This window comes from Lagopus leucura, unplaced genomic scaffold (genome assembly GCF_019238085.1).
Source record: "Lagopus leucura isolate 7727_CA_CO unplaced genomic scaffold, USGS_WTPT01 Super-Scaffold_100009, whole genome shotgun sequence".
NCBI lineage: Eukaryota > Metazoa > Chordata > Aves > Galliformes > Phasianidae > Lagopus > Lagopus leucura.
The window spans coordinates 27699443-27722830 of record NW_024962266.1 but is presented as its reverse complement, the minus strand read 5'-3'; the positions used below and the strand labels follow the sequence as shown (position 1 = coordinate 27722830).

General features: G+C 48.8%; 1 protein-coding gene across 6 annotated transcripts in view; it reads right to left on the bottom strand.

Moving 5' to 3' along the window:
• The window catches only part of LOC122181070 (cAMP-specific 3',5'-cyclic phosphodiesterase 4B-like), a 124706-nt gene that overhangs the window by 63368 nt on the left and 37950 nt on the right, over window positions 1-23388 (bottom strand). The window contains exon 1 of one of the 6 annotated variants that reach the window (XM_042873265.1): window positions 22187-22487. The exons of the other annotated variants lie outside the window; for them this stretch is intronic. Within the exon in view, the coding sequence (XP_042729199.1) occupies window positions 22187-22422 (236 nt within the window). The 5' untranslated portion in view covers window positions 22423-22487. Of the gene's footprint in view, window positions 1-22186; window positions 22488-23388 lie in introns of those variants that run through there. 6 annotated transcript variants of the gene reach the window in all.

Here is a 23388-nt window from a genome sequence, read left to right as displayed (position 1 = left end):
TCATGGTTACGGCGGTGCCGCACGAAGCATCGCTCCCTCCTCTCCCCACGGACACCGCAGCCGCCGGGCACCGGCAGCCCGAGGTGACCCTGTGCCGCCGCCAGCACCAGGACGGCTGGGGGGTGCGGGCAGCTGGGATCTCGGCGGCACGGGCAGGGAGCGGAGCGAACGTGCAGCACACCGCGGCGATGCGTAACGACGCCCGCATTGCTTCATCATCCTCATTATATTTTAATGGTCTTTGTTTATTAAAAAAGTTAGTCAGCACTCCTGCGGGCTCCTCCGCTAGCGCCCAGCTGTGCTTGTGACGGTGCAGCTTCCCAAAGTCCATGCAACAAAGACCAAGTGAGCGCTGCCTGCTCAGACTGCCGGTCACCTCTGTGACCAGCAGCTCTAGGAGAGGCCTTGGACCCTTCTGAAGAACCCAACTATGGATTCTGAGCAGAGTTAGGCAAGCCTTGTTGATGCAGAAATCTCCGCAGCTGGGCTCTGCAGCACATCTTCCTTCCAGTATTTGCTTTCAGCTACACCCCACTGTATGCGAGTTCAAATCTCAATTTGAATTTCAAAATACATCTCCTTTATCTGCTACCCATTGCTCCATCCTGGTAAGAAGATCACTCTGGCCAATCTGTCTCACTATGCAGTTTTCTCATTTTTAGTGTTACCCGACACTCCTGCAATTTCACTGTTATCTGTTTTCAAAGCAGAACTGAAGATGTTGCCTTGGGGTGAGCTGGTTTAGGGTTCCATTTTTTCGAGCTAATGACTCCCACCTGTGTCTTTCATGGTAGAAGGCAGTAATTAAACCCGTAGTATTTCAAACCTTTTCTTGACATAATGGCTGCTTACCCACTATCTGATACGTTTTCCCTCCACCACTATTCTTAAAATAATGCACGACTGACAGCCCCTAAATGTCAGCACAGGGATGTAGCAGAGTGCTGGAGAGTGCCCTGTGTGCCACGGCAGCTCCGACCAAGAGAAGGAGATTCCCTGAAGCCCAAACATTGAGAAAGCTTCCAAGTTTCTCATTCCATTCCTTAACAGCCCTACCAAAACACACTGTGAGATGCCAGCCTGACCAGAGAGAACACCTGCCCAAAACGGGCGCTCAGTCCTGCTGCAACCCTCTGACTTCTGCTGATTGACAAGGAGGAGCTGCTGCTGCCCGCAGTGCTGGAACAACTTCTGCTATTTCACTCAAGTGACTTGAAAGTCTGAGCACACAAACACCAAACTGCTCGGCAGAATGGAAAATTCCGCCTGAAGCAGCACGCGCCTTTTTTTGGCAGGCATTTATTCTCCTTTATTAGTGTCTGCTGATCCAGGTCCCACAGCCGCAGGGATGCTCTGTCTGCACGCTGCCCACCCCGGACTGCTGAGCAGAGAGCAGCATCTACCTCCTATGGCACTCACACCCTCCCAAGGACCTGCATGCTGGTAGCTGCTTAGTGCTGGCCCAGGAATCACAGAATGGCTTGTGTTGCAAGGGAACTCAAGGATCATCCCCTGCTGCAGGAAGGGCCACCAGCCTCCATGCCCAGGCTGCCCAGGGCCCCATCCAACCTGGCCTTGAACACCTCCATGGCGGGGGCATCCACTGCCCCTCGGAGCCGCCTGTTCCAGCACCTCACCACAGGAACCACAGGCTCAGTGTGCTGCTCCCATCCAGCATCACTACATCCCCCTCATTTGGCTCAAATGAGAGTGCTGGCCCAGATCTCTCCATCCCTGCTATCCCAGCTCCTGGACTTAGCGGTGCTGCACACCCAGCCCTGCCTGCCCACTGCCATCATGGTTTGCTCGCTCCCTTATCACAGCAGCAATGGCAGCCTTGACTTCTTTGGGAGACCTAAAAGCTGGAGCAGTGCAAGTTCTCACTGCAGGACCTTACAGAGCTACTCTAAAGGGAGGAAAGGGAAAGGAAAAATGCTGTTTCAATTGAAATATCAAAAAGCACCTAAGAATTTAAAGGTCAAAACTCCCAGCGATGTCCCTTCTGAAGCATTACAAACAAAGCACAAATCCTTCTTTGCGTGCAGTGGGTTTAGGTGTCGTAAGCACTCTCCCTGCATTATTGCTTAATGAAGAAGGGGACACGCAGAAATGGAGAATCTACCCCAATGCTAAGGAAAAAAATCATACCTCATTATTAGTCCTCACTAAATAAACTCACAGAAACTGGCAATTGTTCACCACTGCTCTTGATTTGACTGCATTAAACTTTACTCCATATGATGCTCAGTTTAAAAACCAGGGTTCCCATTCACCACCAGCAACACCATCACAGAGCACAGCAGGAAGGGGACATTCCTGGGGATGCAGGAAGGACTCCCACAGCCCTTTGGGTGGCCCTGCAAGGAGAGCTCAGGATTACAATGCAGCAGTAACTATGATGCTCCCCATAACAGAAATGGTATTTAGAGGCACGTAGGAAGGGATGCTGACAGTGACAAGAAGTAATCTTCGTTTTAATTCCTGAGAATGTTAGGTAACATTCGTAACGCACTTAATTAATAGAAATTATATTCAATATTTTTTTTTAAGAGAAAATTGCCTGATTTTATCTCACAGAACAAAATCTGCGGCGAGTGAACGTAGCACATGTCACACAAAGCACAGCAGCTATTAACTTCCTCCTAAGTGACACCCAATAACGCTCCTAAACGAAGACACAGAACAAGAGAGTTGCTGACACAAAAGAAGGCCGGCCCGGCTGCACTCACTGCATGAGCCCTGCTGAAGTTAAAAACACAACAGAATTACACTGCTGGGGTTGGGACCTGAGCGGTTCCATCCAGGCTGCCAGGTGCCAGGGCGAGACGCATGACAAACACAATGAATGCTGGTTAAAGACACAGCGTTGCTGCATTTCAAACCCTGCGTAGGTACATCCAGCTCCATCCAGAACAGCTGGAACCAAATAGAGTGAAGGATTATCCACAGAGGTATAATTAACCTGGCCAACATTGGCAGCTGTCGTTCATTCTGTTATGTAACACAAGAAGAGGACCAAGAATCAGATTAATGGTACACAGATTAATCCCTCAGTAAGGAAGACATGTAGGCACTGAGCAAACCTGGGCAGTGTTCTGACATCCAGAAAGAAGTTGTTTCTGTTACATAAGCAACATGGATGCAGTCTAGAGACCGACAGGAAGATTCCCTGACCTGGGGATCCTTTTGTTTTGCTTTCCCCAATGCTACAGCACCCGTTACCAGTCAGATCCCTTGCTGCCTCACCACCTTCCCTCCTCCCCCTCTGCAAACACAAAGCCCACAGACGCACCCAGGCCCCCACCAGCAGCGCTGCTCCCTGCTCCTCTGGCTGACCCAGTTTAAAGGTGGGAGCAGCAGAAGCAGCCACAGAACATCGGCTGCATTGTTTCCATGGTCCCTTGATTAACTGCCATAGTAACTAGGTAGCGTGCACTTGCGGCAGACTACCTCCCTTTCTATTTCTCTCTTTTATCACATTTGAGATGGCAGCACACAGGCAATGTCTAGCACCGGTATCCACGCTCTGTGTCATGCAAGGAACTCGCATGCACTGCCGTTCCCAAAGCGGGTCCTTGCAGGGGAAAGCCTGCTGGCAGGGCGCTGCTGGGACTCACGGCTCCTGCAGTCAGCCTGCACCCTGCCCTCAGAACTGTGGTGTGGACACAGTGCCTACAGACAGTGGGTCCTCACTGTCTTCCTCTGGATTTGCTCTTCCTGAGCACAGCAGCACTCAGGAAAGCGGGCAGAGCTTTGCCACACCAACAGCCATCCCTGCAGTCACCCGGAGGGCAGAGAGTGGAGGAGCTGCTGCTGGAACCCAGCTTCTGCAGCACTATGGATGGCAGCTACTCAGAGAAGGGAGGCAGGAGAGACCACAGCTGTATCTCTGCATAGAGAGGCAAACATCCAATGCATGGAACGAGCCCACTGAGAGACATGGTGGACCAGGGTGCGCCCTGCAGCCCAACAGAGCCATGCTGAGGACAGGAGGTTGGCCTGGCAGTGCCCACGGCACATTCAGCACCAGAGCTGGGGCAGGCGGACGGGACGCATGCGCTGGGCTCTTATGCAACTGCAGGCATCAATCTTTCCAGCAATTATTTTCCACTCTGACCTACAGCTCGTGGCACCAGGCACACGCACGAGGGGACTTACGCCTTCGTCAGAAGCACAGAGACTTAATTGCAGCGAGGAACTGCAAGACCAATAGTGCAGTTGGGAAAAGGACACAGGTAAAAGCAACAATGAGAATGTGACGATCCTTCTCCCTCCCTGCACTATTTATGTTGTAGATCCAGCCCTTATGCCTTGCAGACATCAGCAGCACCACATGCTGCACAAGGAGAGGCTCCCAAGAAGATGCGCCGTGCAGAACAGTGCTACACAGCAGGGCTGCTACCAGGCATCTCACTGCTCGTGGGTTTGTGTAGCACAGCGAGATCTGCATTCAGTTCTGCGTGTACAGAACAGCCCTTGGAGCAGGGCAGTCATTTATCCAAAGATAAATGGTTTTTATCCTCGCTCCTGTAATTTTACAATACGCGTTACCGGGGCGCAGAAAATCTCTCTGTGCTGTCACAGAGGTTCTCCATAATATCTAACACACCACTTTCGTGAACAGAGAACAGATCTGGGAGGCATTTCAAGAAGTCACCTGGTCTCTTCCCATAGCTAGAAGTGTTCAGGAAATCCCAAACTTTCAGCTCCATCCCATCCAGCAGGGAATTCAGGTGTCCCAGCTGTGGAGACCATACAGCAGCCTTCCCAGGCAAAGGCTCAGCTCTTCCTCCTGTTTCCACAAAGCTCTCCAGAATGTCTGTGCTCACATAACCTCCCTCGCTCAGAACTCGCCCATTATTTCTTGCCCTGTCTCCAGCTGTGAAGGAAAGCTTCCTTCTCCCGAAACTTTTTACGTAATTAACAGAAAGTGCTTGAGAGTAACCACAGAAAGCAGCACCTTTTTAAGTAATATCTTACCTTGCTTCTGTCTGCCCCACTTTTCCAAAGTAGGATTCTGTAAGACCTCATGAAGGTAAGATGTGAAAAAGCAAGTGACTCGCTGACCTCCCAGCATGTTTGCCAGGCTTCTGTGATGTCTGATTTGCCTTTCTGGATGTAGAGATGATGAGCAAAAAACATTGCTCGGTCAGCCAAATAGAGATATGCATTGCAAGAAACGGGAAATTGTTACTGTAGAAGATTACAGTGCACTAAACAATATGCTTCTAGTGCTGGAGGCAAACATACCTATCCACCCCGGCCTAATATCAATAATTCAATATTAAGGCTTTCAACACAAGTACAGGCTTTTCAGTGGAAGTATTCTTCAAACCTTGATGTCTACGCACTGATCTGACACGCAGATCAGCACCATGAAATTGGTTAAAAAGACTCTAAAACTAATGTAACGATTACGGGAAAATGCATCCAGATTAATGAATTACAACTCGTGTGATGCATATTTCCTCAAGTAAACAAGCTGCAACACAAGTGCAGGCTATTAGGATGCTATTGCTTATTTGGGGGCTCTGAAATTCCTCCAGGAAAGCATCTCAACAGCCATGCCTCTCCAAGGGAAAAAAGGCACCCAGGAAGACGTCTAAATAAAAGAAAGAAACCCCTCGTGACCCTCGGTTTCCAGAATGCTGCAGGGTGCAGAAGGAGGCTCGCTGCATTACACCAGTTTCCCCTTGGTCTGTGAAGGTGACACTGGGTGGCACTGGGTCTGCCATCACAGCAATGGCACGTCTGTGAGGTCACCCAGGCAGCCCAGAGGACACAGTGCGTGCCCTCCCCCATTGCTGGGCACGGCTCAGCAGCCGAGGCGAGGCATCCCAACGCACTCACATCCTCTCCTCTTTTCTCACCGTGCATGAGTGGAGCCAGGTGGGAATTACCATAGGTGATGATGCCAAAGAGAGCTTCCATTTAAATCTCTTTCCACTGTTTGGGCTGAAGGTCAACAAGGTAGGTGCACTGATGCCCATACATCCTGACCACAATGCGCACTAGACCAGATATGAATCGCTTGTATCCGCAACTTGCACTAGTTACCTTTGTGACGTACCACTTAGAATTCAGAGAAGAATTCATGGGATGAGTATGAACTTCAGAGAGAACCAAAGACAGAGGAAACGTATCATGAAAATGGCACGTTTCCCTGCTCGCTGTGCGTAGTTACAGGCAGAGCAATGAGCACTGAAAGCCGTCCTAGCAAAACGATGCCGCACTTTGCCTAATTCGTGTTGGAAGCAGAGCACAGAACTGTGGTTTATGGTGTGACCTTCTGTTTTTCCAGCCTCATTTTACCAGAGATCATCAACTCCCCACAGTCATGTGGCCACTCCAATTTTGGACTGGCCAAACTTCCAGTTATTTGGACAGAAACATGGAACGGTTTCCCCTTCTACTCCACGTGGACACTCACCAGTATTTTCAACCCTCAGATATTAATACATGAACTGGAGGATGACTTTCACTGGAAAGCAAATTGTTTTTCAAAACTCTGCTGAAATCTGGCTCCACAGTTTCCAGTGATGTTCCATCAGCAACTGCAGGTTTAACCTTGGCTGTTTATACACAGGGAATAAAGTATGCCCACTGCTCTGCTTAACAGCATGATCCACAGGACAACAGACAGCTTATTAAGGGACAAAAGACCAATTAAAAATATTAAATAAGCCCAAAGAGCAATTGGTGAGTTCAGTGGATTTTGTCTACTGCTGCTCCAACTGCAGCATGATGCCTTGCAATACGGGGCTCCCAGAAACAAACCGACCAACCTGGGATGAATCCAGCTTAACAAAAAAAAAAAAGTAAATTTAATCTCTTCTTACAGATCTGATTTGTGCTTTGGGATAATCTCCCAGCAACACAGCACCTTCCACATAGGGAAAGAGGCTGGTTGAGGGCAAGCTCATGTACTCACAGCAGGATGGCTGCTGCTCCCCATAGAGTTCCCATCACAGAGCCTCTCCTGGCACAAAAAAAGCACAGGTTACATATTCATGGACAACACACAGGGAAATCATTTCACAATGCTGATGTATGGGGAGCAGCAAGGGACTTCAGGGCTGCGAACAGATTAACAGGCTCTAGAAATGACACGAGGGACCTGGAGCAATGATGGTGGAAGGCTGGTCAACAGTCAAGCGCCCTGCGAAACGCCTGCATTTTCTCCCAGGAAGAATTAAGGCTGATGAGGCAGAAATCACATTTCCTCGTGTAGGTGGCAACATATGGGAGCTGTCACAACACATGCTCCTGCAGATGCACGTGTCCTGGAGCTGCGCTGACTCTCACATGCAGAGACTTCTCCCAGCTACAGGAGAATCTGTGAACAAATTACTGCAGCCCTAAAAACCACGTCCCAGGGAGGGCCTGGGCTCCACAGGGCCCACCAACAGCACTGATGGGAAGCGGTGGTACCTAGAGAAGAGGAGGGCAGTTCTGACTCCCACCTTCCAGCACAGCCCATGCAGAACTCCCCTCTCCTAGCAGAAGGGGTCCAGCAGGGATCGGGCACAGCTGGTGACCAGACCAAACACCCCAGGATGTCCATTAAAGTCACACATTACGCAAACTGGGCTCCAGCAGGCTGTGCTTCAGGCTGCCAGGTAACTACTGGGAGAGAGAACAGCCTCTGCCACCCACTGCGTGCCTCTGGGCATGCTGCAAGGCGCCGTGTGCCCATGGGGACGCTGGATAAAAACAACAGAGCTCAGCCCCAAGCAGCCTGCACTTACGTACTGTGGCTTCACAATGGGAGGGGCAAGTGGAGCTGCCATCTGGATAAGGCACTTTCTGTATGACCAGCAACTCAGAAACATGCAGCACACAGAATTCCTCATGGTCTGTCCTCAAAAGACTCAAATTTGATGACCTAGAGATTAATCTTCTGCACAGAATGCAAATCCAAGCAGGAGGCCCACGCAAGGCACACCAGTGTAAACAGCCCAGCCCCACCAGTTCGGAGAAGGATTATGGCTGTGGAATAAAAAACCATGTTTTAACAGCTAAATAAGACAGCCAGTATCTTTAAAATATTTAGAGATAAGAGAATGCCCACCCTGTCTCTAAAAGGTAAACACAAGGTTAGAGGTTGTAAGCCAATATATTCCATTCAGCTTCAATGCCCACTTGTGCGCCCTCTGCGAAGTGCAGACCAATAAAAGCTGGAACAAAAAAAGAGATGCTGTGGCTGATAGAAGCCATGGTAAAGCAAACTGTGCAGGAAAACACACCAGCTTGAGAGATGCAGGAGCAGCAGGGCACTCGGGTGGTTCTGGATTACTTAGTTCATTTGCCTAAAACATGAGGAATTCACTCTGACCACTAAAAATGACCGTGGACAGGGATACACCAGGCAAGGGAAAACAAACCAAATGCCAACACATGAACTGGCGGTGTGTGCTGCAGGGAAATGATGGGTCTGAAAGGAAATACAAAGGGAATGTAAAAGGTCCACTGGGATTAATATCAAGAATGGCTACAATCAGAAGACAGCCATCTTTCAGGAGTGTTACAGCTAACACACTGACTGTCAACATCCATTTCCAGCTATTAATACAAGCAGTGAAAAACATACCACAGTGGTAACAGATAAAAGCATGAAAAATGGGATAAAAGGAAGAATCAAAGTCATTCTGCTACTGTGCTCCATAACCTAAAGGTGTTCCTCTTTAGTAAGGACCCACCAGCTTTAAGGGATGATGGGGAAGGAGGGCTCTCTTTGCAGCTTGGCTAACCAAGGCTTCTGAATCACTAGAGAGCTTGTCAGTTCTTTTACTTGCGCTGTACCTGCACCTCCTGTTTGACATGAGGATGTAGGCAGGTGCAGAGAAGGTTGCTGGATGGCTTTTCCCACACCGCAGCCACCAACCTGCTGGCAGCCCAAAGGAGTCCAACATCCGACCCAGGAGGGATCTGCAATTCTTAAACCAAAGAGCTAAAAACAACCCCCCCGAAGACTGCATTCCTTCGCAGTGAGCACGGCTAGCTGGGAACCTTTGCCACCAGGGCTGACAAGAGGAATTAATCAGAGGCAGCTATCAGCTGCATGCTCCCCAGCAGCCGCAGCCCCGCCGCACCTCGCGGCCAGCCGCACGCACCGCTGAGCTCCGCATCTCGGCTGTGCCTTTCAGTTGAGTCATTACTGGAATATTTTATTGCCTTCCTGAGATGATTAACAGCTGTGACCTTTTCAAAATTTGGAAGGTTCTTTTCTGCATGCTAAGTAATAACACAATGGCTTAATTTAAACTACAGCACAAGCCCATTCTGCCTAAATAATCCCTGTCAACAATTAATTTAACATTAAGAGAGTGAAATAAAAATGCACCGTCAGTAGCAGTTTTGTTTTTAATTCATTTGTCCTTTCTAATATCCTGCTTCAGGCAGGAATTATTGGTGACAAAACCAGCCGGAGTTATCGCATCCATTTAACTTCTGCACGAAGTCAAATCCCATTCAGCTGCAAGAAGCTGCAGAGATCCACGTTCCAACTCTGCCAAAGTCTCACTGCTGCTGTCTCCCGGTTCCCAGCCCCCAATGCACACAGCACCATGACGGAGCGGGTGACCTCAAGGCCATCTCCCTATTGCCTCTTGCACAGAAACAACTGGAAGGAGACGCGTGCCAAGAAAGGGCTGGCTGAGCAGCAGGGAGCAGCTCTGTTACATCCAGAGATCACCGCTCCTTCCTTCAACACAAACGCAGCAGTGATGTCTGTGAGCAGACCGCCCTTCATGTGTTGGCATCCACTCAGCCCAGGATGCCCAGCACAGGCCTTCATGGCAAGCGGGGAACGTGGGATAATTGTGTGCACTTATTTTCAGTGGTGACCTACTGCCGTTTTTCAGAGGTTGCTGTGTAACTTCAAACCCGAAGTTCCTTCAAAATGCATCTGCGTGGAGAGGTGAGGAGCACGCGCTGCAAAGAGATGTGCTTTTAAGTCCCTGAAATGCTGCGCTCAGCGAGGAAATTTAAGTTTCTGAAAAGGTAGATCAAGAGATCCCGTATGGAAATAGGCCATTAGCAGCACAGGAAAGGAATCTGTGTTGGTGCCTGCTGTCCATGCAGAGGCAGGGCTCTTCCAACATTCAAATCTCTGCTTGCATTCTCCTCCCTACTAGAGATCCACTTTTATCTCTCTTATCTCCCTTTAAGCCGCATCTGTGGTAATTGTTTTTGTTAAGCCTGGTTAATTAAGACTGCAGGCTCATCAGGGAAACCTCCCCCTTCCTTGGCTTCCCATTTCTGCAGTGGCTCAGCAGAGCACAGCACGGCCGTCACGCTGCTCCTGCCCACCGCCTCCCTCCTGCCCCCAGAAAGGTTGGTTGCTTCTGGAGGGAGATTTTCCTGTTCTGCCATCCCACACTCACAGTGCAGCGCTGACATCCCGGCGGCCGCTGCCTCACCCAGCGCTATGCACTTACTGCCTCTGTCTGAGGCCCTGGAAGTTGGCTGCTCGGCTATCTGACAGGGTTCATTAATCAGCCGCTCTGAATTATTCATTACATATTTAACCAAATGCTCCACCAAAATCCCCAGCAGCCGTAAATCTCGCAGAAATACATTACAAATTCTATTTCTCTTCATAAACCGCTAAATACCACTTTTTGCAAAGATTTCCTTAAGGCACCGCTAGCTTTTACCTTAAGTGATGCCAGAACAAAGGGCGGATTTCATCATCTGTTTTGGTTTCTGATAGTCCTTTTCCTTGAACCATTAATGTTCCTGAAAGCAGAAATGTAGCTCAGCTTGTTATCTTTGCAAAATCAAACGCATTGGACAGGGTATTATTTGCCTCAGGCAACGCCATTTCAAGTTTGTATCACTGCTAGCCGGGACCTTTCCGTTCACAAAGAAAATCATCTGGATTTGACAATGACTGCTGCCACTCACCCGCAATGAGCACTTGCTCTTTCCCCAAGAAATCAGTTTCCACCCTGCTACATTTGAATGAGCAAACCTGTGGTGTTTATTACATGGGAAATATTCCCCCTGAAGTCTAGAAGCAATTAGAATTTGTTTTTCTTTGCCTTAATGCGACGATAACAAGAGAAATCGGATATTAACCGAGACCTTCCTTAGGAGAGCAATTTCATCTTTACCAACTCAGAAATTAGATTTTTAGCAATGAAATACAGCGCCTATTTGTTCAGTGGTAAGTGCTACGAAAAGAAAACCCAACAGCTGATGCCTGGACGCAAACCCATAGAGCAACTGCCCCGAACGCCCCTCCCTGGGGAGCGCTCTCAGCCTGGAGCACTTTGCAATGCCCAACCACTTCTCAGGGACAACCTCAGCACCTCACACTCCCGATCTCCTAATTTTTACCTGTATGATCATCACTCCAAGATTCCAGATTACTTGCATTACACTGTCAGGCACGTACCTTTAAATGAGTTTTCAATCCTATGCAATCCGGAGCTCATTCCCTCACTCCTTACCCACAAAGTTACCAGCACAGCCCTCAACGTTGCGCTTGGCTGTCTCGCGCCTGCCTTGGTGTCTGCTTTCATCTCCATCCCTGCTGCACAGAAGCAAGAGCAGGTTTCTCAACATGACCGCTCTCCTGGGATTTACATAACGAATGAGAAGCAGTCCACTAACAGAAAGGCTGAGCACAAGGCCAGGCCAGACCTTGGGGGGGGTGGGTGGGAGCGAGTCAGAGAGCGATCCACCCTGAGACCGATGGAAATGTTCTGACACAGCTCTGAATGGAAACTGCGTGACCCCACAGTGTGCTCCAAAGGGAACTGCATACACAATGCAGAAAGCCTATGCAGCATTTTAGCACTGCTGAATTTCCTCAGATTTCCCCAAGATGCCTTGAGACTCGAGCAGAAAGTCTCTTTCCTCCCCATCTCCTCCCCAGCATGGCTGGTCCAGGCCAGCAGGGCAGGCTTCTGTATCTACTGCAGGTCCACGATCTTAATTCATAGCATCTTTCAAATTTCACTTTGTGAATTAGCATCAGTGTAAGGCCTTTTAGCTTATTCTGAATTATTTTAACCAAGCATTCCAACCAAATCCATTTCTCAAGCACAGCTGGAGGCGATTTTGGGCAAGTACCCTACCAAGGGAGTATGCTGCCAAATACTGTTAGTGGGTAACAGAATGCAAATCCAAACAATGTGCATGTGCTCAGAACACAACAAAACAACCTATCGGAAAATATCCCTGTCCCACAGAGCAAAGCCCCGACGTTTCTCACTTGGCCTTCCACGGAGCTCCACTTTGCATGATTCAAATAAGTGGAACTGTAACCCAAAATACATGGTCTGCTCTTAAAAACCCCCCGATGCTTTCCAAGCACCACTGAAGAAGACTCAGATTCCATCCACAAAAGGCTGACCACCAGAAGGCATTTCTGACTTCTTACAAATGCTTCTTTCCCTGCAGGAGCACAGGACAAACGGGACTGATTGCCTAAGGCAGGCATGCTGTGTGCTGCAATCCGGAATGCTTACAGCAACACAAGAGCTTTTGGGGGGATATGCAGTAAAAATAGCAAAGCCTGACATTTAGAGATTAATGTTTTTTCCTTATGGAGGCAATTTTCAATGACGGTAGTGCAGATTCTCTTCATTCTCATTAAAAAGCAAGGCAGAGCTTAGGTCTCGGTGATTTAGGAAGGTGCTTCTCTCATAGGCAAAAGAGTGTGAGGAAACATCAGTATATGTATAGACATGACCGATTAACCCTTCTCTAAGTTAAAAGACAGCAGTTGATAATGGAGCCTAGACATACAGCCACTGCCAAGACACTGCATTCCAGAGAAGCCTATTTCAAAGCCATGTCTGTAAGGAAGCGTGGGCTTCTCGTTGCGTCTGCTCTTCCAGTCTGCATCTTCTGGTGTTGCCTTCTCTATGCTGCACCGTCTTTTCTCGTTTGTTCCTTCCTTATTACATCAAACAGAGCCAAAGGAGCACAGCATCATGGAAAAAAGGGCTGCCCTGTAACAACTGTGTGACCCCAAGATGGATATGTTCAATGAATGCTGGCTCAGTCTAAGCTGTTGGAAAGCAAGTGGCAACGTCACCCACGGCCTGACGCAAGCCAGCCTAAAAATCCAGAGGGACAACACAAGAGCCACTTGCTTTCATGTTCCTGGCCTCCAACAGCTCCCAGTGCAGTTTGTTAAGGGGATCCCATCTGACAACGCAGACCTTGGCTAGATTTAGAAGGGCACAGTGACTAAAGGAGAAGGGAGCTTTACGCAGCCTCAAAAACCACTGGTATCTGGGGATTGCCATCATTAACCTACAGTGATCAGTTTGGTTCATACAATCACCGCTTGCTCTGGAATTTTTCCTCCTTAATCCAACCACTGCAGGAATAGTAAAGCAGAGAGCACCGTCCACTTGACCTGACAGCAGACCACCATGTTCTATCTGCAACCCATGCAGAGGGACAGCATGCTTCAAACTGGGAAGCAAATGTCTTACATCCTGTGATTCCACATCTGTCTGTTCCCCCCCCCTCGCCCCCCCCCAAAAAAAAACAGAATTTGGGAAACTGAGATAAGAACAGAAGCAAATACACCATCCCAAAGTAAACCACATCAGAAGTAACCATGGGGAAAAGCACCGTGCTGATGGAGGGGACGCAGCGGGGCCACTGCTCAGCCTGCACAGCACACCACCAGAACACACAATAAAGGTGCTAAAAGCTCTGCAGTTGTGACAGCTCTTGGAAATCCAAGCCCTTGTATACACTGTGAATGTACTCATTGTTATAATAACTGAATGCTGATGAAAAACGAGCCTCCCTAGGATTATCCGCCTCATCTGTTCTTTATACAAATATTGCAATTTCCTCCCCACCTAACTTGTTTGAGAGAGGAGGATCAAGGTAAATGGGCTGAGAACCTCTTAAATGAGCACTCATTAATGGCCAGGAATTAGATCTTCAACCAATCCCACGCCTGTGTCCCAATTCCCACAGTAGGACTCCCAACCACTCAGCCATTAACACAAGCCATGCAAACCCCACGCTGAGCGCCATGCCATTTTTCCAGCAGCAGAGAGGTGTCTCCATCTGTGGTGCATAAAAACAGCCTGGTTTTATGGCAGAGGGGAAACAGGGCTCTAACTCAGTGGACTCATACTGATGGTCATTATGCTGCTACTTCTGCTTCTGCAAAAGCTGCACATGAGCAGCCCTTGGTAAGAACAGGAATGCATTCCAGGTTGCGGGGTAAGGAGGTCTCCCAGAAATGTATATGCCCAAATGAGAAAAGTGTACTAAAATAAGGTTATGTGAAACTGCAACAACAGATGACAACATAGAGATATCCAAGCCAAAAGATCACATTACCATCTTTGTGCTTTTAGCTTATTCGTAGGAAAGCATCAGTACTGTGCAGTACATCTGAGATGCTGGGCAGAGAAAGACTCCAGGGGGTAGAGTAACACCTAGGAAGAGCAACAGCACTGGGCCACTGGACACAGTTGCTTCCGTAAGGCTATGGCAGCCCTAGGCTGCAGCTGAGCTTCTCAACATGTGCCTTTATGTAACAAGCAAATACTTCTGCCAGAGTACAAGAAGTATCTCAGAACCAAGTGATACTGCTAGGAGAATTCACAGGAACTTGACTTTTCAAGATAAAATTCAGGCTCCTGAAGATGAGGAAGAGCTAGGAAGAAACGTATGTCATGAATATCATTTATTTTCTCTTACGTTCTGCAGTGCTGTATGAATAGCATCAGGATAGGCAGCTACTTGATATTACTTTCTTAGGCAGGTAAATCACTCCCCCATCTTGCTTTCTGCAACATTTAAACAGTAATAGTCTGCATATCTGTTTTCAAGTCTGCAGGAAAGAAGCACTCCATTCTCTTACAGATGATCTAATAGAGATCGTGAAAGCTGGCACTGAAGTCTGACTAATCTGTCACTCACCTGGCTCCTGCACACTCACAGAAATCTGCATTTCTGAAACGTAGATGGCTGCCTTATGCGCCATTTGAGGCTGGCACTGTATTCACCAGGCACCGTCACCCGCAGGCAATAAACGTGTAGCTCACTAACATCAGGTCCTCAGCTGAGAGGAGCAGACAAAACTTCTCCGAGGCCGGAACACGAAGGCAGCATTCAGAGGCGACGGTCAGAGGTGGAAGCACGGGGCAGCGCCCCAAAGCCTGGCCTTGTTCAGCCACACTGGGCTCTGGTCCCAGCAGCTGCTCTCACAGTGCCCAGCCAGGACAGCACGAGCTGCTGCTGATGGACGGCAACTGCAGCACTTGCAATGGATGCAGACCTTTCCTGTGGCAGGAGCTCCAGAACGCAGTGAGCTCCCTGCAGATCCAGGTCCTGCAATTATCTTGGTAACAACAAACCCAATAAAATGGGAGAGCTAATTCTGCATTACTGTTATGAAAGAAAACTTCCCCTCCAACCTAATGGAGTTGTCCATCATTATGCAGTCATTACCTGCATATGCACAATGTCAGCGGGGTTCATTAAAGCTGTTTGAAATGAAGGAGCAGCACAGAACGTTTCCAATTCACACTGAGGTTCTTTATGTACTGACAAGGCAAGGAGGAAGCACTTGCTTTCAGACCATATTCTGTGCATTTCAAAACCATACAGTAAATACTGTGAGATCAGGGTAAGAACTACATGCCAGTGTTATAAAAGGAGACTTTTTCATTAAGCACCTTTTGTTGTAACTGGATGCACTTGGACAACCTGTACCAGTGTCAGAGCCATATCTGAGCTGAGAGGAATACCACTTGATTCCTGTTTTCCTTTGCTGATAAAATGAGATTCGTTTCTCCTTATGTTTCCTTTGGGGAGGCATGCTTTCAGATGGTGCTACATGCTTGCTTTCCTTTCCAAGGTCTAGACAGCTACCCAGGTCAGAAATCAATAAAACAGAATACAAGTTACCGCACAGACTTTATTAACAAGACAAACGTACAGTGCAACAGAATGGTAATTATTCAGTACACAAACATACAGATCTACCTGCTGTACATCTGTACTCAGAATAAGGCTCTCCTTTCCTGAGGGCTGCATGTTGCATTGGGTACCAAGTGCACGGTGACTGAGCTGCACACGGAGCTGCTGAGGGTGCAACAGGAGCTCGTTCACCACAAGAGCACGGATACATTCCCTAAAAATTGATAACCTGGTTCCCATTTAATTCCATTAACTGCCAGGCAGATGTTTTTCTTTCGTAGCATTGCAACCTATTGCGGAGAAAGCTGCAGTTAATTGCTCCATCATGATAAAATGCAGCTTTCTTGTTCAGAAAGAAAAGCAGAAGGGCTCTACACAATGTTCTATTGACCACAGAAAGGTAATTCAGTCGCACTGAGTGCAGGCATCCTAATTCTACCCATGAAAGCTTTTTTTTTCTAGTAAAACGAGTTCTAGACAGTAGCAAAGCAGGCAGCTTCCCAACATAGCAAATCATTGCAGCAACAAAAGAACCGCATCCACAGTGCCTCTCCCCTCCTCCTCCCTCAGCGTCCTTCCTCCTCAGCCCTTCACCATCCCGCTCACTTTGAGTTCTTCCACACTTTCCCACTCTACTGGGAAGTCAAAACACCAAAGCAATCTGGGTCAGGCCCGATTGATTCCTGCTTAGGCACCCTACTGCAGCGATGTGGAAAATGGAACAGGCAGGAGCACACCGCAGCGCAACACAGCACGAGGACAGACGCGGCCATCAGGAGCTACGACTTGTCGCCCACAACGAAAACAGGCCATTTTAACAACAAAAAAAATAAATACACTGCTAAACACGTCGCTGTGTCTCCAGTCTTATTCCTGCATTGCTTAATGCCTGATGTGTTCCTCAGCAATACCCACTCACAGTGCTGAAAGAACAAAAACCGTAAAGACATTTGAACTTGTTCTTTCTTACAGTGCTTCCCAGTGACAGAGCCTTATCTGAAAGCAGAGACTCCACCTCTGCAGGCATTTCTTGGAAAGTAAAACTACTACCTGGGCAATATTTTACCCCAAACCCTATCAGCTGCTCTGGCATCAGTCTTCTCATTTCAGCTTTGCATTCCGCCTGTGCCGCTATGCCAGTGCATTACACTGTATTTACTATCAGTTAAGTTACAGCCTTAAATATTTACTATCAGTTACAGCCTGATATTATAGCCTTATGTTGTACAGACTCACAGATGTCAAGCATTGCTGCCCACTGATTTGCAAAGCACTGAGCTTTCTGTCACACCAGACAGCAGCGTGGAAAAGGCAAGCAGTGAATGTGAAGGCATAATGAACATGGATGCAAACACGTCCATGCTGTGCAGAACGGCACGATGCTTGCTAAAAGTCATCACACCCCTTCAGCAGCATTCAGCTTGTTTACTTCTGCATCTCTTTCACGTCCTCCATGAGGAGACTGAGAGCAACTCTAATTTTCACATTTTAACTTCCCCAACCTCTTCTCCTCTTTCTGTTTCTCCAGATCTATGTTTGCAAATCTGCCCATCACAGCACCAGCAGAGCATTCTCCGTGACACTGCTGTAATTCACCTCTGCCAGGAGCATTTCCCATTTGACTGCTGCAAAAACCTTGTGCTACGATAATTACAGAAGAACCTACAGCCTAATCTGTTAAACTACCCCCAAACCTGCCCTGGGAGACAAAGGAACATGTCACTTGTGGAATCAGTGTGATGTTCCAGTAAGATAATGTAGGGTAACAGAAGTGAAACACAGAGAAATCATTTCTGAGAGCTAGCTGGGGTTATTCAGAAACAAACGAACAAAAAAAGCTGAAGAAGATAAAAAGCAATGGCAAACCAGGGAACGTATGGCTGTGCAGCAAAGCTCACCCACAGCACACAAGCAATGTGGCAGATACGCGTGTGCCTCATCAGTCACTACTGGAAACCAGCTCCAGCACCAAGAAGCAAGGCTGCAAGGCACTGCAGGCTGCCAGGGCAGTTTAAGGACTACCCAGAGGGTTTGGGTTTGTTGTGTGTGCTCATGTCTGCTGTTCCATGAGCCCTCCTCACTTCCATGTCCTTTGGAACCTTCCCTGCCAGTCCATGGCTGTTGCTCAGGAACTTCTCTTGGGATGCGTGGAAAAATGCATTCAGCAGAAATAAAGAGAACCTCCTGTCCTTCCCCATCTTTTTCCCTCCGAGTTTCCTTTTTCCTCAGAGTTTCAACAGATAACAGAGCAACTTCATGTGTCCAGTGCCAGTGAGCAAGAGAATAATCTGCCTATCCGTCTGCCTATTTCTTCAAATGAACAGAGGCTTGAAGCTGTATCAATAGCCAGTGAAAAACAAAACCAGATCTGTTCATGAAGTAAAGACAAGCATGCTATTCAACTTTGAAACTAGGGAAACGCATCCTGCTACGTATGCAGCAAAGCTGAAATGCATCCAAAATCGCATCATATGCTGCTTTCAGACAGAAACAGGCTATGGTGAGACCGACCACCTTTGCCTCCAAAACAAAAGACGGCTCCTAACTCAGCTTAGAACAGGACTCGTGCTGAGGCCCCTTTCGTTCTCCCCCAGGCAGCTCTGTGAGGGTCCTGAGGACACCAGGAGGAAATGCTTTACCACGGGGGCAGCGAGACCCCAGCCCTGCCGCCCAGAGAGCTGGGGGCCTCCCACCTCTGGAGGTGCCCAAGGCTGTGGATGGGGCCATGGGCACCTGGGCTATGGGACAGGGAGTGCTTTAAGCTCCCTTCCAACACAAACCAGCCTGGGATTCTGTGAAGAAATGACTGAGGAGATTAATGAGTCTCATAAGCGCTCGTTAGCCTCAGCAATTTCAAGTGTACAGACCGTCTCCAAAACGGGAATTTTCTGAGCTACTGTTGCAGTGGTGGTTGCCACCAGTCCAGGCTTTATGAGTTGGTTCCAGAAGCTCGGTGCTCAGAAAGCAAAACAAAGCCTTACGTCTCCTGATAGCTGCGATGTGCCCACAGTACGTCGTGCAGCTCCGAGTAATTAAACAGACCAGTTGTTATTCACCAGGCTTGGAACGAGCTCAAATGCTACCCCTCTGACTGGATTGTGCCATACTATTTAACTTAATAAATTCCACCGCAGAAGATCATTTTGCAATGAAAACAGATCGGCTAGCATATGATTCACATTTTGCAGTATACCTCAGAAAGCAAATGTGTCGGTACTTCAATTGCATTGAAGGACAACCAAAAGAAAAAAAAAAACAAAGCAGGACTTCCTATTGTGCCATTTCCATCCTACCTTGTGCATTCTTTACTCCATAGCTAACTGCTACCAACAAAGAACTCACCTAAACTCACCACACCAACAAAAGGGAGATAGAAATTAATTTGACAATAAACATTATAGTCTAAGAAAACACTTCATTAAAATGTTATTCCTCATCAGAACACAGCTGATGACTGTATGTTATTAAACTAAGCGATCTAAACCGTATAAACAGTATAAAACTGAAGATAAATATTTAAAGAAAACTCAATTAAAAGCAGCAGAGAACACTGGAAAAGAGCTTCTGCCTTTTAGAAGACACTTTGGATCTTGCAGGGCACTGCTGCAAAGAGCCTTGCTTTGGGTGGCACCACGGTGATGGTAATAGCTCTGATGGAAGTAAGATGGCAGATGAGAAGAAAAGAGGGCTCAGGGCAGGATGCTATGAGACAGGGCATGCTGAGCACAGAGCACATCCCCCTGTCTCGTGGAGATGCTCTCCCCTCTCTGCAGGAAGCACTCCAAGTGAGTTGCCCTGCACATTCTGCATTCAGAGGGCTGCTGCCATGTAGAAACTCACCTCTGCTGTTGCCTGCTCTTCTCCCCCCCAAAAGCCAACAAACGCAACTGGTACCAGGGCTGGCTGCAGAAAGGAAGAAATGGGATGGGGGTTTCAACATCTTCAGGACAAAAATGCCAGATGGAAGAATCAGACCTGTGGACGCTGGCAGAGGAAAAAGAGTGCAGGCTTAACACTTCCTGTACTGCTAGGTTCTATGGAGGAGGTATTCAAAGACTGGGCACAGCAGCAGCAGCCACGGCACGTGATGGGAGGATGGCAGGCAGGCAGGGATCGGTGGCAGATGGTGAAGGGCACTGAGCTGACATGTTGGTCATGTACTGTCGTGACTACTGGGTCCTGGGGGGAACGTTCTGAGCACAGAAGTGTTTGAATCGTGGCCTTGTTTTTTGTTTGCTGCTGAAAAGTGATTGGATACAGGAGAGGAATGGTGATGACAGATTTCATCAGGAGAAAAAAGTTGAAATGCATTTAGTTAGAAAAGGAGAACGCCTAGAAAGGATGATGGATTAAAAAGCAAAGGAACAGAGCAATTAAGACAGACAACTGAAAATAAAGAGCATAGAAGAGCAAACAGGAGATTCATCAAGTAATGAGATTAGCGGTGCGGATAAAGGTGGTGAAACATCATCATTTACCATGCCACTAATCCCCATACAGAAGAAGTTCCTGTTCACCACGCTATGAAAGTTAAAGATTACGTGATTTGCAGAAGGATGGATTAATTCCCTTTTAATCATTGCATGGTCTGCATTACTTCTGAGGCCCTTCCTACCCAGCCACACGTCCTCACTCCGCACAAAGGGACCTTACATAAACGGCCTTCCTGCGCAGCACAGGTGATGGATGGATGCTCTGCACTGCACAACAGATTTGCAGCTAATGAGCAGATGCAGCCACCCTGCTGGAAGTGCCCTGCTCACAGCACACGTGCAGCACAGCTCTCCAGACAATCTAACAAACATTGCATCACACTTACAGAGCCAATTCCCTCCTGTTTCATAAGATGCCAAAGCAAGCCGACAGCACGCTGGAGTTTGCTGTGCCCCGACTGTGTTCAGCCCGCACACAAACCCAAACATGTTGGAAACCTCTCCCTGCCAAGGCAACTTTCATCATTTCTACAGCAGTTTCCTTCTGTAAGGTTAAAAGCTGTATGTGCAACTCAGAACCTGATTCTAGAAACTCCAACGGAAAGAGCACAAGAACCTTCCACCCTTCTGTTAAACAACAAACTCAGAATAATCCCACCTCCACTGACCCAAGAGATTATCAGCTACATCCCCAAGCGTGTGTGTGTACACAGACTCACTGCCTTCCCAGACAGCCCACTGGGTGCCCCACTAACTCCCAGCAGCCTGGTTTCTCAGGCCAAACCAGCAGGGCAGGATGGGCAGCACCCCCCAGTACCGTGCAGTGAGAGACGACAGCTGCAGGAGGAACCCAGGCGTACAAACCTAAACACTGCTGCCTATGTCCAATTAAAAGGCTGCAGGAAGCTGAGGAACACGCAGAGCATTGCAGAGTGGTCCCAGTTGGAAACATTCTGCTTCCAAAGGCAGCAGATACAGCAATGGTATCAGACTGTCTCAGGTATGCTGAGCACCCGGCCCACATGGAGCTCAGGGGACAGCCCAGCCCTCCCTCCTCTGCTTCTCCCTGCAGAACAGGAAGGCCATTAACAAGGCTGTATGGGCACAATTTGAAAATGCCTGTTAATGAAAGTTTTTGGTGCAAGTCGCACAGCTACCCAGTGCATGTTTGCAGACAGCTGGGGAATTAAAAAGGCGGACTATCCAAGGTCCACCATCTAGAAAACAAACCAACGCAACTGTTCAAGTTTCCCAGAGCCGTGCATTGGATCTCTGTTTACAGCGTGGTTCAGCCTGCAGAACTGACAGCCAGGGGCAGCTCACCATGAACTGCAGTGGCATGCTGGGGGTTAGCAACTGGAAGGAAAAGACAGCTCTTAGCCAGAATTTCTGTGAAAAATGGCTGAAAGAAGGGATATCTGAAGCTGGTAACAATGGCCAGAAGGCACTCGCGTCAAGTTAAAGCCCTTTTCAGGATATAGCCCCAGGAGGACCCTTCCCAGCCTGCTCTGTGTTGCGCCGTCATTTATGGGTGCAAAGGCAGAGCGTGCCTTGGGGGATCCAAAATCCATCCCCAGCGGCAGCAGCAACGCCCGGGAAAGTTCCTGGCTGCCTCTTTGTTTGGTGATCAGCCACCTCGCAGGGGAGTAATGGGCTGGATGTACGCTGGGGAGCAGCAGCTGAATGCCAATCGCAGAGGCACTGCCTTACAGACATTTGGGCTGCCTTCTGCTCTATTCATCCAACTCTTGCAGTGAATGAATCCCAACGCATTTTTCAGCCCAAAACACAGCTACCTTTGTGGCTCTGTCACCCCCCCGGCGCCGAGCAGAGCTTACCACGTATGTGCCACCGTGAAGCGCCGGCGCTGGCGGATGCTTTTGTTCACGAGCAACTTTCTGAAAAAGCACGGAGAGTTCCTTGGAGAGCTGCGGGGAGAGATTTTTGGAGACGTAGGTCTGTTCCCAGGCAGCTTGGGAAGCTCGAGTTCTAAATGCATCTGTTCTTTGAAAGTCCTGATGTAAATCTCCGACTCTGGAGTAGCAAGTTCCCTGGAAGAATCTCTTGCCGTCATAGTTCAGACGTTATGCTCTCACCATTCAGAAAGCAGAACAAAAACACATCACACGGGCATCGCCGCAGATTAAAAACGTTGATAAATCGGCAGAGCTTATCCCAGCCGTTCACCAGGCTGCCTTCCAAACGCGAAGGCTGCCTGGAGCAACAGCAGCAGAAAGGGGAGGACGGCGAGCCAGCGCTGTCAGAAAAGCCTTTATCAGCCCGGCGCTCCCCCTGAAAATGCGCCAGCGTGTTTGTGTGTCAGCAGCCTCCTTGCAGACGGGGCCGGCCGCGAGCTGCACGCCGACACTCGCTGCATTCATTCAGCCGCGCTCCCGCTCATGAAAAATTCATCAGGACCCTCTGCTGATGAACCCCTTCCACAGGGCGCTTCGGCTCCGCACACCTGCACAGCAGAGCAGTGCTGCGTGTCGGGCTGGGCGCTGAGCACATCAGGGGGCTCCCGCGTCTGCCGCGAGCCGGGTAGCGCCATTCATTCAGACCCAGGATGCTGAACAAAAAGGTCTCCATTCAGATTTAGGTTTAGGCATTACCGCAGTAGCTCCACCCATGGCGTGTTATTGGCTCGATATTATTTTGACAAGTGGCTTCTGCTCAGCTCCATCCTGCACTGTGAGCGCGTCGGATTCCCATGCAGTGCTGAAGCCTTAAGCTGGGGGCTGTGACATTGCTGTCGGGTACAGCCAGAGGGACCCTGAGCTGTGGCTCCGGTGCTGACACTGAGAGATGCACTCAGCAAAAGGTCTAAAACAGGCAAATGGGAGGGGGGGAGGGGGGGGGGGGGAGAAGGAGAAGCAACAAATAACATTTTGCAAGAACAAAGGCCGTGAGAATGCACACAGCACAGATGCAGCTGCACAGATGCAGTTGAGAGCGGCGCTGTGCATTGGCACCCTGTGTCTGGCCGATGGGCAGCTGAGCACCAACAGCCCCCCAGCCTGCAGTGTGTGGTGAGCAGGGG